The following is an 18,785-nucleotide window of genomic DNA, read 5'->3' as shown; positions in this document are numbered from 1 at the left end:
ATTTTAAGTTCTTTTAATAAATCATTTACAACTGTTCTAACGTTTCAATTAGATTTGATATTTTAAAACTTTAACAATTATTTACCATTACATTACATGAATATCTATAAAAGAAAAAAAAATACAGAGAGCTAAACTCAATTATACCAAGAAAAAAATAACTAATTCAAAAAAAGTTAACATTTTAAATCCTGTAAAAATATAAATATTATATAGTGTAATTGGCTTATTACATTATAAATTCATTTTACACAATCTCTTTGTAGATTATTTTTTTTTTAATTATATGTCTAAAATTTAAACACAAAATCACTGTTTAGTGAGAGAACAATTTTCTGTCTATTAATCATACATTTCACACTACATATATTATTTATTAAGTTGTAAATTATATATATATATATATATATATAATTTTTTAAGAAACTTTTTAAAGAATAATAAATTTATTATGCACCATTTCTCCCTAGATGAGAGCGAAATTTGGACGGGTAGATTTTATTTTTCTTGTTTATTGGTATCTTACTATCAATATTTGTAACTTCCAAAATATTATTAACAATAATTGCGTAGTTATCTGAACTGAAAAGAGTTCGAGGTAAATTCAGATGGAACAAAAAATTTATTGATTATGGATTAGACTCACAGCACAGTCATATTCATCATACCGTAATACTACGAATTTGGCACGGAAGCGTTGCTACTCGTCCATTTCGCTTCAGTCTTCTCTCTTTCTCTCTGTATAGGCAAAAGGGTGTTGTTTTTTCAGGGCAAAAGTTTTTGGGTTCTTCAAAGTTTTCTCCTTTCTGCAAAATAAATTTGACCCAAAGTGGTATCAATACCTGACAATACTTGCACTGGTTTTGGATAATGATTGTGAGGGATGAAAATTCTGGTGTTGGTTTGGGGGGAGGAGGAAGGTGGTCTAGGGGTTTTGGAAGCTTGATTAGGAGGAAGCAAGTTGATTCTGTTCACGCGAGAAGACATGGTCAATTGGCTAGGAAGTTATCTGCCATTGATCTCGTTGGAATTGGTAACTGCTGTTCAATACCGTAATATCCTAGAAGGAAGAAAGAAAGAAAATTAGACTAATGATTGTGATTGATAAATTCAGTAAAAAGACATTTGGTGAATGTGATGTTGTAGTTTGTGCTCATATCTGTTATGAATTAGGAACGAGTGGCTTTGCTTTCATCTTCATTTCTTTTTGCTTTTCTTTTTAAAGTTACTGTAGCGAGCCATGAAAACTCAATTTCCGGTTCATAGTGATTTTCATATGGATTTGCTATAGCATTACTGAATTTTGGTGAATAAACCATCAATTTCGTTCTCATACTATCCTCTTTCTTAAATAGTCTCTAAAGTATTTAAGTAATTCTTGAAGTGAATATCTGTCACTTTTATCCTTAAGTTTATGTATTTCTCTAAAATTTAGCAATCAATTTGAAGAGTTTTTAAGTTTTTGGAGGACTATTTTGCATGACTTCGAATACTTGTAGGACTGCTTGAATAGTTCTTCTTCTTCTTTATGTTAGGGACCATTTAGGAGAGAGAGGAACAGTTTAAAGATAAAATTGAGTATTTATTTGAGTTTTTGTTATAATCAAGAAACATTGTGGCCTGGTATGATGATATGAGCAGTTGCTTACTTTTAATTTATGTTTTCTCTAGTGTATGTTTGCTTTATAGCAAACCAAACATATACTTTCCTGAAGTTAGCTGATCATTCTTTAAAATCAGGGGTTGGAGCTACCATAGGAGCTGGAGTGTATATTCTCATTGGAACAGTTGCCAGAGAGCAAGCAGGACCAGCACTTGTGTTATCACTTTTCATTGCAGGAATAGCTGCTGGACTGTCAGCCTTTTGCTATGCAGAGCTTGCATGTAGGTGCCCATCTGCAGGCAGTGCTTATCATTATACATACATATGCATCGGAGAAGGGTAAGTTACAGCTTTGCCCATTTTGGAACAAAAGTTTAGGTATAATGGTTAATTGAACTGCTCACGTTTACTGAAGAAATATTATCAACACTTTAAAAAAACTATGTAGTGCTCTACTGCTGCCAACATTAGGTTTAATGGTTGAGCAATCTACTCATGTGTGCTGAAAACATATTTTGTGAATTTATGAACTGATACTGTTAATGGTTATGTTTTATTTATTTATTTTTCATCATTGTTAGTGAATTCACGATTTAAACATTTCTATTGATCTCAGGGTGGCTTGGTTGGTCGGTTGGTCTCTGATTCTAGAATATACAATTGGTGCTTCTGCTGTTGCTCGTGGCATAACTCCAAATCTGGTGTGTTATACTATTTTCCTATTTTTTAAACTCTAAACTTTGTTTCTTTTTATGTTCATGGCATCATTGTAATTAGGAATGTACTAAAGATGTAGTTGAAAACGTACAAGTCTTGTGTAATCTGGAATCACAAATTGGTTGACAGGGTTATCCTGATTCGTGAATGTATTTTAACACTTGATCTACTTGATTACAAACTTATTTTGTGACCTGCTTGGAGTTTTTACCCATGATCTTAGTAAAAAGGTAGAAGAGGAAATTCTGAGAAAGAACAAACATGGTGCTACCGCTGTAAATGTTTGGGTTACATGTTCTTTATTTTTATGCAGACTCCAGTGAATAATGAAATGAAATCAGGTGACCTTTTGTCAAATGACGTGGTTGTCATATTAAGATTTTATGTTGTTGAGAGAATTCCAAGCAAGGTTTATATAAATTCTTCCACAAAAATTCACTGGATAGCAACAGTGGGTAAAACATAGTTCTATCATTTATTCATTCTGGACTTTATTTCAACAGTGATAACCTGTTCTATGGTGATGCTGAAAGTTTGAACCCAGATCCACTTAGTCAACTGTGATGCTATGTTAGAGAACTACTTACCTGAAAGGATAAGCTATATGGATACCAAGCTTATTGTTGTCATCTTCATTTTTTGTATTTTGGCCCGCTTTCAATCATAGCCAACTATTATTCTTTTTCATTGTTATAAATAAAAAATATGCTATGGTAACTTCCTATAACCATATTTTTCTTTAGGAATGCTTCTTTTTTTCTAATTGGTGACATATTTACTCTGTCCAACAAGTGCAACATAATTAAGAATTTGGTTTTTGTATTAATTCTGTCATTGACTATTTTAGGCCTTGTTTTTTGGTGGAGAGGAAAACCTCCCTTTGTTTTTGGCTCGACACACGTTACCAGGTCTTGAAATTGTGGTTGATCCATGTGCAGCTGTATTGATTCTTCTTGTTACCTTACTCCTATGCCTTGGAATCAAGGAGGTATGGCTTTTCAAATAAAATACGTACACAAACAGCAGTTTTCTTTTTGTTTTGTTTTTCACTTACCTATTTTATATAACATTAATGTTTCAGAGTTCAATGGCACAATCTATTGTGACAACAGTAAATGTTGGTGTCATGCTTCTCATCATTTTAGTTGGTGGATATCTAGGTTTCAAGTCTGGATGGGTTGGATATGAACTCTCCAGCGGGTAATGGGTGTGTTTGTGTTTGCATCGTTCAGCTCATTATCTATATTGCAAACCTCTTGTGATATCACTGAAATTTGTCTTTTATTTCAGGTATTTTCCTTATGGAATGAATGGGATGTTTGCTGGGTCTGCAATAGTTTTCTTTTCATACATTGGTTTTGATTCCGTGACCAGCACAGCTGAGGAGGTAAAAATTGACTTGGGAAACTAACCTTTAAGGCATGTGTTGTTTGTATTGGCAAAACCTAAATGCAAGGCACATCAAATTAGCATACATGCATTGTTATTTGTTGAAGAACACATCTAATATTTTGGATAAAATCCTTACTTTTACCGTAAAACCTTTTCACTACTCTAATCAGTTTATCTGGAATATTTCTTTGAAGCTGTAACATTCTACTAAAACAGTGGTGATTGACATTCCTTTCTGAGTTATTTGCTTCTGAAAGTTGATATATAAGCTTTTGGGTAATTGTTGGTCTCTCTAAGGAAGCTAAAAAAATGGAAATAAAAATATGTTTAGAAGTTCTATAACTAGTTACTTTCATGTGTTGTAGCTGGCTATATCAATATTTTATTGTCTGGTGGTTCGAGTATCTCAAACGCATCATGGCCTTTAGATTTTGGTATTGTGATTAACAATATTCACTTGGAGATTTTTATGTCAATGGATTTTGTTTTGCTGTCTTGCAGGTGAAAAATCCTCAACAAGACCTGCCAATTGGCATATCAACTGCATTAACTATATGTTGCATTCTGTATATGCTTGTAGCTGCAGTTATTGTTGGTTTAGTACCATATTATGACTTGAACCCTGATACCCCAATTTCTTCAGCATTTTCTAGTTATGGGATGGAATGGGCAGTGTAAGGTTTGCTGAAGAACACTATTTACCTGTTAGAGTACATGTCTCGTGAATATTAATGCTTCAAACTCCATTTTACCTCTGACAGGTATATAATAACAACTGGAGCTGTTACTGCTCTTTTTTCCAGTCTGCTGGGTTCTGTTCTTCCTCAGGTACATAAACAAGTGTTTAAGATTAAATTTATTTATTTAACATATCTGTTGATTATTTTCGTTTGTTATGATTGTTAGATTTTGCTTTTGTTTTTTCACGACCTCAGAAGTTACTTTTCAACTTCATTTAAGCCCTAATTTGGTACTCAATTATTTTGTTGTCATTATGTACATCCTGCATATTTTTGTCAAATAAGAGATGAAATGCTGTAACGAGAAGTCTGGAACTGAGATTCTTAATACACTAATGGGAAGCTTCCTATGCGTCTTTTACTCTCCAGTAAAGTAATTGTATCCTCTTGCTTAGCAATTCAATTTACCTGTTCCCTTTTTCATATGGTAAAAATATTGGAATTACTTATTCATATATATAATCTGAATCTGAAAATTAAAAGTATTATATGACAAATCTATGAAATCTTAAAAAGGATTTATTCAAAATACCAAGAAAAGACGTGTTTCAATGAAGTTGTCTTTGCTGTATATCATATTCCCCTTACTATTTTTTAAACATAAAATTCTGATGAAATAGCTTTATTTTTCTGACACAGTGATACATTGGTATAAGGTCATATTTTGACTTGCAAAATCATGATTCATTTCAACTTCATTTCATCTACATTGCTAGTAGTTTAAACGTATCTTTCTGCCTCTTTTGAGTTGTTTCTTAGATTTAATATTTTGTACAAATTGCATGACTTCCATTAGAATAGTGTGAATTACCATGTCTTTATTTTATGTATAACTTTTTCTGCTTTTACAAGTGTCAGCATGTATACCAACTAATAGAGGCATCTTTTAATTGATTCTTGAATATCGTCTACAAATATACATATGTCTACGAATTAGATATGCTGCGCATATAATAGTTATTATAAATTATGTCTCTTGCACATGTTAAATATATCTTATGTTTTTCAGCCACGTGTCTTTATGGCAATGGCTAGGGATGGTTTATTGCCTCCTTTCTTCTCGGACATCCATAAAAGCACACGGATTCCTTTGAAAAGTACCATTGTCACTGGTGTCTTTGCAGCTACTCTTGCATTCTTTATGGATGTTTCCCAATTAGCAGGAATGGTGAGTTAAGTGTTAACTTAAATTGAGACTTCTTTCTTAGAAAAATGTAAACATAAATTGTCTGATATATTCATTGCTTTTCAAATACAGGTTAGCGTGGGAACATTGCTTGCATTTACCACAGTTGCAGTTTCAGTTTTGATAATCAGATATGTTCCACCTGATGAGGTACCCGTTCCATCTTCACTTCTAACATCTGTTGATCAATTATTGGGGCACTCTGGTGGTCATATTGCGGAAGATAGGGCCATAAGTGCTGTAGATTCGGCTAGTTATTGTGAGGATAGCCATCAACATGACAAGTCAGAGGCTCTTCTTAGACACCCTTTAATCATAAAAGAAGTTACCAAAGGTAATTATTGTTTGAATCTTCTTCTTATTTTGAATGACTTTTAGAGAAAATTCAGAGGGTAGATGTATCTTCAGTTCTTTTGCATCTATATATACACACACACATATATATATAGTGTTAGAATGTAATTAGTCATTAACTGTTACAGAATTGTTAATCATTAGCTGTTGCAGATTCTAGAAAATTAGGATCATTGATCCCTGATTATTGGCCATGAATTTAATGTATTTGATTCTGTAAATTAGCATAAATACATACTGTGTAGTCTGCATTAGATAAACAAATTAGGTGATTCTTTCTTATATGGTATCAGTAGTTTTAGTTTTTTTTTTTTGATCCCTTTCTTTTCCTCCCAAGTGAATAGTACCCGCCGCCATTGCATTCCTTTTCCTTTTGTCACCGAGCGCTCTTTTCCTCTGGTGACCATGCTACCAAAACTGTCCTCCTCCAATGACCACCAAGCTCTGTTCCGCCGCCTCACTCCCACATGTGAGACTTCTTCTTGGCGAGTATGCTTCACGACGCACCCGAAACAGTTTGTCGTTTTTCCCTTTCTTTCGGCACTGCCCACTTGACTGTGCGCCCCTTGCCTCCTTTCTCACATCCAGGCACCCTGTTTTGGCTTGTTTCCTATGGATTTCGACAACTCACTCAAATACCGCTTTTGTAGTGACTTGCTGATTCCATGTGAAAATTGGTCGGAATAAGCAAGTACAATTCTTAGGCTGCTACTGTCCAATTGTGGTTCCAAGGTCAAGGCCGTGAAAACCACTTGACCAAACAAGCCAAAGATGTTCCCAGCGTTGACCAAGCTTGATGGAAGCAAATTGATGCCGCTTTGTGTAGTGTTCTATGGTTCTCCATTGATGGCAAATTGCAGCCCCAACATCAAGCTTTTACTGCCTGTTATGATGTCTCGAACAAAACCAAGAGACTTTATTCCAACAATGTTCACTGTCTACACAACGTTGTGTCCAACCTTATTTCGTGAAGCTTGAAGACCATATACAAACCTATTGGTAAGCTCAATCACTTAATTGCTGATTTTGATGTACATGCCTTTCACTAATGATGCAGACAAACATGCTCAACAACGTGAAAAGTTTTTTATAGTTCTTGCACTAGCTGGACTTTCTTCTAAGTTTGACTCCATTCGTAATCAAATATCATCTGACATTGTTCCATCTTATGACACTGTTAGTGAAGAATTACTTCATCTCTGTTTCTCATGTGTTTGGGCAGTCTCTTGAACTTTCAACAAATTTATCTACCTTTTACTCCCACTCTACTAACTAGGGTGGATGGAGTGGAAATCGTGGTCAACATCCTCGTTGCAACTATTGTAACGGTATGGCCATATTGAGGCAAACTGGCTTAAAAAGGCACAACAATAACCCAAGACCACTAATATTGCTCAAAACGTTTATCTATGAACATATGATGAGGTTTCAATTCTTGTTGATGCCTATAAAGAGTATCTTCAATACAAGGCTGCCATGCAACATACACAACCCGTTGTCGATGTTGCTCAATCTGGTAATCCTGTAGCCTTTTATTTCCCCGTCCTCCTTCCTTGGACCTTGAATTCTTGACTCCGGTGCCTCTGATCATATGTTTGGTAATAAGTCTCTTTTCTCTCATTTATCTAATTTGGATTCTTTATGCTCTGTCACCATGGTAAATGACTTTCAAATAAAAGTTCATGTCATTGGTCAAAACGACCATATCCTAATCTTTCCTTAGATTTTGTGCTTTATATTCCAAGGTGTCCTTTTAATTTAATCTCCATTAGCAAATTCACTCGCAACCAAAATTACTTCATTTTTTTGTTAATAATTATGTGATGGTTCACGATCAGCATATTGAATAGACGATTGGTGCAGGACATGAGTCTCGAGGATTATACTATTTGTCTCAATCAATTGCTTGTATATACACTACGTCGCGAGGATTATACTTTGTTACTTCCATTGATGATTTTTCTTGATGTACTTGGTTATTCTTAATGGAAGATCGCTCTGATGTTTTTTCTATATTACAAGTTTCTCACGTGAAACAAAATTAATTTGACACCTCTATTAAAATTTTACAAACTAACAATGCTTGTAAATATATATCTCTTCCCAATTTCAGTCTTTTTTGAATTCATAGGGTATTATTCATCAAACAACTTGCTCTGACACACCGCAACAGAATGGTGTTGCCGAAAGAAAGAATCGACACTTGATTGACATTGCCTGTACCCTTCTTCTTCACCATAATCCTCTTCGCTTTTGGGGAGATGCAATTCTCATATGTTATTTGATCAATCGCATGTCTTGGTCTGTACTTAATAATTAGGTTCATTACTCTCTCTTATATCCCATAAAAGACCTTTACTCCATCCTCATGTCTTTGGTTGACCTTACCCCAAGTAAAGATAAAGTACCTACCAAATCTCTCAAGTGTATTTTTCTTGGTTACTCACGCCTTCAGAAGGGCTATCATTGTTTTTGTCCACAACTTCAACAATATATTATCTTTGCTGTTGCATAATCAGGAGAATTATGTTATAATTAAGTGCAGATTCTATTTTATATTTATTAGGACAGATTTGTTAGTGATTTGATTTGATTTGTACAGCTTTAAACACTCATTATTTCTGGCTTTCATTGCCTATTATTTCTTTCTTTAATTAGGTTGTAAAACAGTCTATAAATAGAGACTGTAATCACATTTGTAAAATATCTCAGAAATATATTTCACTTATTTCTTTCCACTTGGTATCAGAGCTCCTGATCTAGGAGACTCTGCTTCCGCAAATTTTTTTTTTAGCCTTCATTGCTGTAATCATTTTCCTTGACAGCCTTCATTGCTGCAATTATTTGTTGGACAGCCTTCATTGCTGCAACTTTCTATTTTCCTTATCCTTTCTCCATTGACCACCACCACCACCTTGCACCATTGACCACCACCGACCACCACTGCCGTCGCTCGCCGGAAACTGCACCGCTCGCCGGAACTGCCACTGCTCGCCGGAAACCGCCGCTGGCCGCCTGAAACCGCCACCGGAAAATTTTTCCGGCAGATTTTTTTTCCTGTGTGTGTGAACAGGATCAAATTTTGCCAATCTGAAAAACTCAGTTGGTTTTGAACTCTCATGGACTCCCTTAGTAAGCCATCTAGCTATTGTTCCTTTACTATGAGTGGTAAGAGTTCTAGTTTTTTATCCTTTAATGCTTCTAGTACTGAAAATATCTGGATTATAGACTCTGGTGCTACTGATCATATGACACCTCATTCCTCTTCTTTTTCATCCTACACTACTTTATCCGGTAAGCCATATATTACTATTGCTAATGGTTCCACTACCCCCATTAATGGTCGTGGTAACATTCACCTTCAACCTTCATTTCCTTTAAAAAATGTGCTTCATGTTCCCAAACTATCCAATAACCTCTTGTCTATTCAAAAGATTACCCAAGATTTAAATTGTACAGTGGTATTTTTCCCTTCCCATTGTGTTTTTCAGGATCTTGTCACGGGGAAGACTATTGGAATTGCTAAAGAGCAGGGCGGGTTATATTATTTACAGCATGAAGAAAGTAAAAAGGGTGCTAGACTACAGGCACACACTTCTAATCTTCAGCAAGGTCGTGAATCTTGGTCATCCTCTCAGATATGGCTTCAACACAGACGTCTTGGTCATCCTCCATTTAGTACCCTAAAGTCCTTATTTCCTGTTTTATTTACAAAAGTGTCTGCTGAGTCATTTCATTGTGATGTTTGTCAGTTTGCTAAACACCATCGGACAACTTTTCCTCCCAATGGTAATAAAAGTTCTAAACCTTTTGATCTTATTCATTCAGATGTATGGGGACCTTCACCTATTCCTAATATCTCGGGTACAAAATGGTTTGTTTCATTTATTGATGATTGTACTCGGGTTACTTGGTTATTTCTCATGAAAGATAAGTCTGAAGTTTTTCACTTGTTTGTAAAGTTTTACAGAATGATTCAAACACAATTTGAAAGTTCAATTAAGAGATTGCGTTCTGATAATGGAAGAGAATATGTGAACCAAAACCTTTCCAAGTTCCTTGAGGAAAATGGAGTTGTTCATGAATTAACCTGTGTGGACACTCCTCAACAAAATGGGGTTGCTGAAAGGAAAAATCGTCATCTCCTTGAGGTTACTCGAGCTTTACTTTTCCAAACATCTGTTCCTAGATCTTACTGGGGGGAAGCAGTCCTGACTGCCACTTATTTGATTAATAGATTACCCTCTCGGGTTCTAGAGGGTGTTACTCCTATTCAGGTTATGACCACATTCTATCCTTCTATTCCCATGTTGAATAGTCTTCAGAATCGTGTCTTTGGTTGTCCTGCTTTTGTCCATGTTCATAGTCCTAATCGGGGTAAGTTAGATCCTCGTGCCATCAAATGTGTCTTCATCGGTTATGCCCCCTACAAAAAGGGGTACAAATGTTATCATCCTCAAAGTCGTAAAGTTTATATTTCCAAAGATGTCACCTTCCATGAAACAGAGTCTTTCTTTCCTAGTTCTCAGCTTCAGGGGGAGAGTATTCAAGAAGCTGAGGACCTTGAGTTGCCACCTTTTCCTTTGTTACAGGATTTCGTTCTTAGGAAGGATGACAAAGACCCTGCACCAACATCATTACCAGAGAAGAATAATGAAGACAAATATTTTGGAAAACAATATCAGCGAAGGCAACAAGAACCCGTCCTGGTCGAACAGCAACTTCAATTGTCTGAACCGGAGGTAAGAACTCATACCAGTGAGACTCTTGAGGACACCTTAAATACTGCTTTTGAACCTAACCTAAATGATTTACCTATTGCCTTGAGAAAAGAAAAAAGATCTTGTGCCAAATATCCTATATCCCAATTTGTGTCTACAGAAAAACTTTCTATGCAGCACCAGAGTTTTCTTTCAGCTATTGATTCTATCAAAATCCCTACATCGGTACAAGAAGCCTTAAAAGATGATAACTGGATTCGAGCCATGAATGAAGAAATGAGCGCGTTAGAAAGGAATGAGACTTGGGAGATTGTAGAGAGACCAAAAGATAAGAAAGCAGTGGGTTGTAGGTGGATATACACAGTTAAGTATAAGTCTGATGGCACACTGGATCGGTATAAAGCAAGGTTGGTTGCAAAAGGGTACACTCAAACCTATGGGATCGATTATGAGGAGACTTTTGCTCCAGTGGCAAAAATGAATACCGTCAGGATTATTCTCTCCCTGGCGGCACACTTTGGTTGGGAAATGCATCAATTTGATGTTAAAAATGCCTTCTTGCATGGAAGCTTGGAGGAAGAAGTATACATGGAGATTCCACCTGGGTATGGTATTGTTAATGAAGGGAATAAGGCGTGCAGACTTAAGAAGGCCCTATATGGTCTTAAACAATCACCTCGTGCTTGGTTTGGAAGGTTTACTCAAGCTATGGTATCTTTGGGGTACCGACAAAGCCAAGGTGACCATACTCTGTTTATAAAACATTCTCAGAATGGTAAACTCACTCTACTTTTGGTCTATGTAGATGATATGATTATTACAGGTGATGATGAGATTGAAAAACAAAATTTGAGGGAGAGACTAGCTGCTCAATTTGAAATGAAGGATCTTGGGAAGCTGAAGTACTTCCTTGGGATAGAGGTTGCTTACTCGAGACAGGGCATCTTTATTTCTCAAAGGAAATACATCCTTGATCTTCTCAAAGAGATTGGTAAGTTGGGTTGTAAGCCCACTGGAGTGCCAATAGAGCAAAATCATAGGATTGGGAATGATGAGGAAAACCCAAAAGTGGAGAAGACACAATATCAAAGACTTGTGGGAAAACTCATTTATCTTTCACACACTAGGCCAGATATAGCCTATGCAGTTAGTGTGGTTAGTCAATTTATGCATGATCCAAGAGAAAGACACTTGCAAGCAGTAGATAAAATTATTCAGTACTTAAAAGCCTCTCCAGGAAAAGGATTGCTATTCAAAAAGGGGGAAAACTTATCCATGAAAGTATATACTGATGCTGACTATGCAGGATCGATTGTTGATAGGAGATCCACCACAGGCTACTGCATGTTCTTGGGTGGAAATCTGGTGACATGGAGGAGCAAGAAGCAAAATGTAGTTGCAAGATCAAGTGCAGAGGCAGAATTTAGAGCCATGGCTCAAGGGGTGTGTGAACTCTTATGGATGAAGATCATACTTGATGACCTAAAAATAAAATATGAAGCTCCTATGAGTTTGGCATGTGATAATAAGTCCGCTATCAGTATTGCACACAATCCGGTTCAACATGATCGAACAAAGCACGTAGAGATAGACCGACACTTTATTAAAGAAAAGTTGGATGATGGTCTTATAGCCACTGAGTACATCCCTTCAAGACTCCAATTGGCAGATATGTTTACTAAGGGACTTCCCGCAAAACAATTCGAAGATCTTACTTGCAAGTTGGGAATGATAGATATACATTCACCAACTTGAGGGGGAGTGTTGCATAATCAGGAGAATTATGTTATAATTAAGTGCAGATTCTATTTTATATTTATTAGGACAGATTTGTTAGTGATTTGATTTGATTTGTACAGCTTTAAACACTCATTATTTCTGGCTTTCATTGCCTATTATTTCTTTCTTTAATTAGGTTGTAAAACAGTCTATAAATAGAGACTGTAATCACATTTGTAAAATATCTCAGAAATATATTTCACTTATTTCTTTCCACTTTTGCTTATGTCACCTTGTTTTAGACTACTCCCTTCTCTACTTCTACTTTATTGGATGCCAATTTTGTAGCAAACTCTTTAGACATCTTGCCTGTTTTGGCTCAAATAATTGCTTCTTATCCACCTACATTGCTCCAATACCAATGACAGTATCAAAACCTAGGTTGTGAATCACTCAAATGATCCTCAAGCATCATCTTCTACTCCAACCGTCCCTCCACGCATGCCTCCTACATCTAAAGCTATTGCAATACGAACAAGTATTTATTCTCTCGTAATTCTAACCCTCTATATGCCTTTACCATTGATTATGCTCATTTTTCTCCATCCTATTTCTCCTTTGTTTCTTATTTGGATTCTATGTCTTTCCCTAAGACTACAGGAGAAGCCATGGTTGATCTCAGATGGCGACAAGACATTGTAGAGGTGATGACCACTTTACATTCCAGTGGCCCTTGAGAACTTTTTCCTTTACCTCCTGGCAAGAAAATTGTTGGTTGTCATTGGGTTTATACAATGAAATTTGGACTTAATGGTCGTGTTGATCGGTTAAAAGCTCGTTTGGCCGCCAAAGGATATACACAGATTTTTAGTCTAGATTATGGAGATACTTTCTCCCTTGTCACAAAAATAAGTTTTGTTAGACTCTTTTTGGCTATGGCTGTTATTCATCGTTGGCATCTTCATTAGTTGGATATTAAAAATGCTTTCCTACATGATACATTGTAGGAAGGAAAAAGTTGATATGGATCAAACCCTTGGTTTTACTGCATTTGGTGATTCTTGTCTTGTTTGTAAGCTTCATCGATCCTTCTATGGATTGAAGCAATCTCCCCGGGCATGGTTTAGTCGTTTTAGTTTCCCTTGATACAGTTTGGCATGACTAGGTGTGAGGCCAATCATTTTGTCTTCTTCTCTCATTCTCTTTCTGGTAAGTGCATTTATCTTGTTGATTGTGTTGATTACATTGTCATCACTAGTAATGACAAGACTGAAATTCGGCACCTCTAAGAGCACCTTTCAATGTAGTTTCGTACCAAAGATTTAGGTTCTCTCAAATATTTCCTAGGCATTGAAGTAGCCTAATCTTCTTCTGGCATTGTCATTAATAAATATAACTAGACTTTCTCACTGAAACTAGTATGCTTGATTGTTGTCCTTGTGATACTCTTATGGATCCTAATATCAAGCTTCTTCCGAGGGGAGGGAGCCATTGAAAGAATCGGAAAGATTCGACCCCTATAGGCAAACTCAATTATCTCACTATCACTAGACATATCACTTTCGCAATTAGTGTGGTAAATCAATTTCTAAATGCCCCTTGTGATAGCCATTTGGATGTTGTGACATTTATTCTTCGATAAATAAAAAAATCTTCGAGACAAGGATTATTGGCAATAGTAAAATCACTTGTTTTGTTACTCTTTTGCGGATTGGGCAAGATCACCATCGGATAAAAGATCCACTTATGGGTACTATGTTCTTATCGGATGAAACCTGGTCTCATGAAGAAGCAAAAAGTAAAACATAGTAGCTCGATCTAGTGCAGAAGCAAAATATCGTGCTATGGCAATAGCCACTTGTGAGCTTACCTGGCTTATGTAACTACTACAACAAATAAAAATTGGGAACATCCATGAAACGAAGCTAATTTGTGACAACAAGATGCACTTAACATTGCATCAAACCCTGTCTTCCATGAAAGAAAGAAACACATAGAGATTGATGGTCACTTGTTAGAGAAAAGGTGCTCTATGGAGAAATCACAACGGATTTTTTCAATTCTAGTGACCAGTTGGCCGACATGTTCACCAAGTTCCTTAGAGGCCCCTCTGTGTTGAGTAGATTTGTAACAAGCTTGGTGCATATATGACATATATGTTCCAACTTTTGGGGGAGTGTTAGAATGTAATTAGTCATTAATTGTTACAGATTTGTTAATCATTAGTTGTTACAAATTCTAAGAAATTAGGATAATTGATCCCTAATTATTAGGCAAGATTTTAATGTATTTGATTTTGTAAATTAGTATAAATGCATATTATGTGGTCTGCATTAGACAAACAACATCAGATAACGTTTTCTTATGTATAGAAGACACCCTTTACCGGTTTATGATTTCTGTAAAATGGGATTGGCTCTGTAAATTAGTTAGGTTGACTAGAACATTGACAGAAATAATCCAGCAATATTCTTGAATCATTTGATTTAATGCAATTAGAGTTTGTAAGTGTGGACCACCCAAGTTGATGGGATTCCGCTAATTGGCTCAAAAGAGTAACTGGAAAGGTCAATGAACAGCCTAATTCTCACATTTTTGTAGTAGAATTTGTTTATATCTTCTCTCTTTTTTAAGCACTTCAAGTTTAAAGTTTTCAATCTGTATTTCAGAGATGGGCAAAACTTCAATTTAATTCCTTAGGCACTTTTAGTATTGTTTTCCAATCAAAATTAGTTTCATCTTAGTAATCAGTGTAATGAAGGTGACTTTAAAGGTCAAGACTGATTACTCAAGTGAAAATCTAATTCTGATAGGAAAACAGCACCAAAAACACTTTAAAGACTGCACCTAAGTTATGTTCAGTTTCAATCTTAGTGATAAATTTTCTGTGAAAATGTTTTGGTATACATTGGTATTCTTTGTATCATCAATTTCTGCCTCCACTTTCTATTTATGTGCCTAAGTAAATTAACAAACTTAGGTTTCGAGTTGATTTTACAGATGAACAGAATGAGAAATCTAGGCGAAAACTTGCTGCATGGACCATAGCCATTCTGTGTATAGGGGTTCTAATTGTTACCAGTGGGGCTTCAGCTGACTGGTGTCCCAGGTCTGTCAACTTTGACTACCCTCACTACTGTTATAGTGCAGATGGTATTTGTTTTTAGGAATGCTTTTCAACTGAATACCATATATACGTTTTGCAAAAAAAATATACGAGTTAACAATTAGATGACTTCAAATTCATAAATTGTGCTTTATGATCACTTCTGTTCTCTTTTGGTGATACATATGCAGGATTTTGCGAATAACGGTTTGTGGAATAGGTGGTGTTCTTCTTTTGTGCAGTGTAATTGTACTGGCCTGCATAAAGCAAGATGATACAAGGCACAGCTTTGGATACTCAGGAGGTATGTGTAGTATACAAGTATAAACATCCAAACCTACTAAACTTTGATGAATTGGTCAAAACTCAATATAACAAGATTCGATCAAATCTAACACAATTTTGAAAACTTGTATTTTTCAGGTTTTGCTTGCCCATTTGTTCCATTCTTGCCTAGTGCATGTATTCTTATAAACACCTACTTACTAATTGGCCTTGGGTGAGAAATCTCTTGATAACCATGCTTCCTGTTTTATTGCATGCATGACACCAATATCAGCATCTAACCATTCATGTGTTTGCATTTCAGAGCTGCTACATGGCTACGAGTTTCTATATGGTTGCTAATAGGAGTACTCATATACTTGTTCTATGGCCGCACTCATAGCTCACTTTTACATGCAATCTATGTTCCCTCTGCGTATGCTGATGAAATCCATCGTTCTCAAGCAATTCATCTTGCCTAGTATTTGCAGTGCAGGTACCAAAGTGACCACATTCCAGGTCTCCATCCATTTGTTACATAATTCTGACCTTACATTACATGGCTTACACCAATTTGTAAATATCCAATTCTAAATCCCAAACTTTGTTTGCACTGTCAGAAGGATGATTTCTATCATTATTGAATTGTTTATTTGAACAAGTGATGTCATATTTCACGAAGGTACTAGCTACACAAAAGTGCCTTTTCCATTTCTTTTTGCAATTTTACATGCTCTGAAATCTTTTTTGATTTGGACTTGTTCTTATTTCTAGCAAAATGGTTGCACAATAACAGGTTTGAGCTGCACATTCTTGCTGCAAATTAAGTATAGTTTTTCTAAGTTGAGTTCTCAAAGAATGGTTAGTTAGATCCATCTAAATCTTTCTGTTACTCTTGTTTGATGTAAAAACTAGTGTTTGATTACTTTCAATTTATGATTTTATTTTTTAATTATTGTAGTCAATTACTTCTGAAAACCTATAAATTTTTTGGTATAAACATAATTAAAAATATAGACAATAATTACATTTTATCATTTTTAACTTTTATGGTGATATTTTTACGTAATATATATGATAGAAACGTGTAGTAACGGGCATATAAGAGATTAAAAAAATTTAAAAGGAAAGAGAAAATATTAAGTAAAAAGAGAGAAGAGATTAAATGTTGAAGAGCTATATTGCAAAATAATTTATTTCATTAATATATTTTTTTACAGAGTATATTAGAAATATACTTTGTTTTAATAATCATTTTGCAATCTTTGAAACTCGAGATGGAGGTACAATATTTTATAAATTTTTCATTCTTTTATTTTTCTGTCAGCTTTTATGTAACACTAACTTATTTCTTGGGATTGTAAAAAAAATATAATTACACTTTTTAAAAATATTTTATGATTTTATTAAATTTAGTCTTTTATATTTTTTAAAAATTCAAAACTGATTCTAACATTTTTTAAACGATTTAATATGATCTCTTTTAATATGATATCTTCTGTAAAATTAGATTCACCTCTGTTGAAATTACATTTTTAATTTATATCTGTTCTTATCTTATTAAATTGTTTCTAAATTTTTTTGGATCATCACATTCAATTATTTTCAAGAGATAGGATCACCCTAAATTTTTAAAAAGAACTCGGATCAAATTGAATTTACTAACAGAAATTGTGGTTATATTTAACTTTCTAAAAAAAGTTGGTATCATTTTAATTTTTTTAATATAGGATTAAATTAAATAAAGTCATGAAATATTAGGAAAAAATATAATTATGCCTAAAAATTGTTTTTAAATGCAAGATTTTATTTTAAACTTATAAAAGAAAATAAAAAAATATTTTCTGGTTTTTTAAATATTAATAATTATTTTGAAATCAAAATATTCTCAAAATAGTTCCTTCATTTTAGATTATGTAAGAGACACCGTGAAATAAAAATATTTTTACTACTCATTTCTTTAACCGTCATGTATCCTTAATTGTTCTTCTCTTTTACTCTCTAAAGAATCTCGTACCTATTTTTGTGTTCTTCAAGTTCATCCATGACCTCATCCTCTACTCCTTCTAAATCCTCTATTGTTGCTTCTGAACCATTGAAACCCACGGTTTCTAATGAGCTTTTAGAAGTTAATGTCATAAGTGTGAAAAAAAGAAGAAGAATTAAATTGTGTATTAAACTTTTTTCAATAATTGACAATACCAACTTTTGATAAGATAAGAGAAAGAGATTTTAAGTTTGAAGGTTTATATAAGGATACAAAAATTAACCTTAGAGTAGAAGTGATATATTTTAAATGACACCTGAATATTTTATTATTAAAATGAAAAGAATATATAAATAGAAAATTTAGTTATTCAAGTTTTATTTCAAAAGAACTATCATCTCTCTAGAAGTTCTTTTTTCTTTTCCTCTCTCTTCTCTCTAAGATTCTAACCTCCTCACTCATCAGTTTGACGATCAGAGTTCACCATTACACTCCTGGCAGCGAGATCTACAGGAGTGTCCAATCAGAATCTTTGACAGAGTAAGTTCAATTTTTACTCTTTTGATTGAGTCAAATTTTGAACTTGTATGTTTATTTCAATCTAAGTTTATGCATGTGCCTCTTTTAGTTATAGGATTAGTCTTTGTTAGATAAGAGTCCTAGTGTTGTAGTAAGATTTTTTTATTAGGAAAACTAGTTTAAATTTTCTAAAGAACCCTAAACTAGAAGATCTGGATGTGGAGGTGATGTGATCACCAGTTCAAAAAAATTTGTTTACAGGGTTTCTTGTTTTGAGTCGATTGAAAATTAATTGAAATGTGAAATGTGAAACAGTAGATATAGTAGATGTTGTAGAATGTATTTGAATAGTTTGTAGAATCAAGTTAAATGAAATGTTTGATGAGATTTGGTTGTTGATTTTAAATGACTTTGATTTAGAAATCACACACACACACACACACACACACACACATATATATATATATATATATATAT

General features: G+C 34.5%; 1 protein-coding gene across 1 annotated transcript; it reads left to right on the top strand.

Annotated features, from left to right (window-relative positions):
- The first annotated feature begins 563 nt into the window (after positions 1 to 563).
- On the top strand, positions 564 to 16,553 carry LOC137813827 (cationic amino acid transporter 4, vacuolar-like). Its single transcript, XM_068616269.1, has 14 exons — positions 564 to 1,033; positions 1,741 to 1,942; positions 2,220 to 2,304; positions 3,168 to 3,308; positions 3,402 to 3,520; positions 3,611 to 3,707; positions 4,214 to 4,386; positions 4,474 to 4,540; positions 5,462 to 5,620; positions 5,711 to 5,972; positions 15,433 to 15,541; positions 15,730 to 15,842; positions 15,962 to 16,037; positions 16,128 to 16,553. Exons 1-14 carry the CDS (start codon positions 871 to 873, stop codon positions 16,282 to 16,284), a joined length of 1,923 nt encoding a protein of 640 aa, XP_068472370.1. The 5' UTR covers positions 564 to 870; the 3' UTR covers positions 16,285 to 16,553.
- Positions 16,554 to 18,785: the final 2,232 nt, after the last annotated feature.

This window comes from Phaseolus vulgaris, chromosome 1, assembly GCF_000499845.2.
Source record: "Phaseolus vulgaris cultivar G19833 chromosome 1, P. vulgaris v2.0, whole genome shotgun sequence".
Lineage (NCBI taxonomy): Eukaryota > Viridiplantae > Streptophyta > Magnoliopsida > Fabales > Fabaceae > Phaseolus > Phaseolus vulgaris.
The sequence above is the reverse complement of the archived record's forward strand: the minus strand, read 5'-3'. Positions and strand labels throughout refer to the sequence as shown.

Bases quoted from the DNA above. Each gene is read 5' to 3' on its own strand.
- LOC137813827 (XM_068616269.1), top strand. From the start codon at position 871: ATGATTGTGAGGGATGAAAATTCTGGTGTTGGTTTGGGGGGAGGAGGA. The intron at 3,708-4,213 runs GTAAAAATTGAC...GCTGTCTTGCAG, and splicing joins TGACCAGCACAGCTGAGGAG to GTGAAAAATCCTCAACAAGA. The intron at 15,843-15,961 runs GTATGTGTAGTA...TGTATTTTTCAG, and splicing joins CAGCTTTGGATACTCAGGAG to GTTTTGCTTGCCCATTTGTT.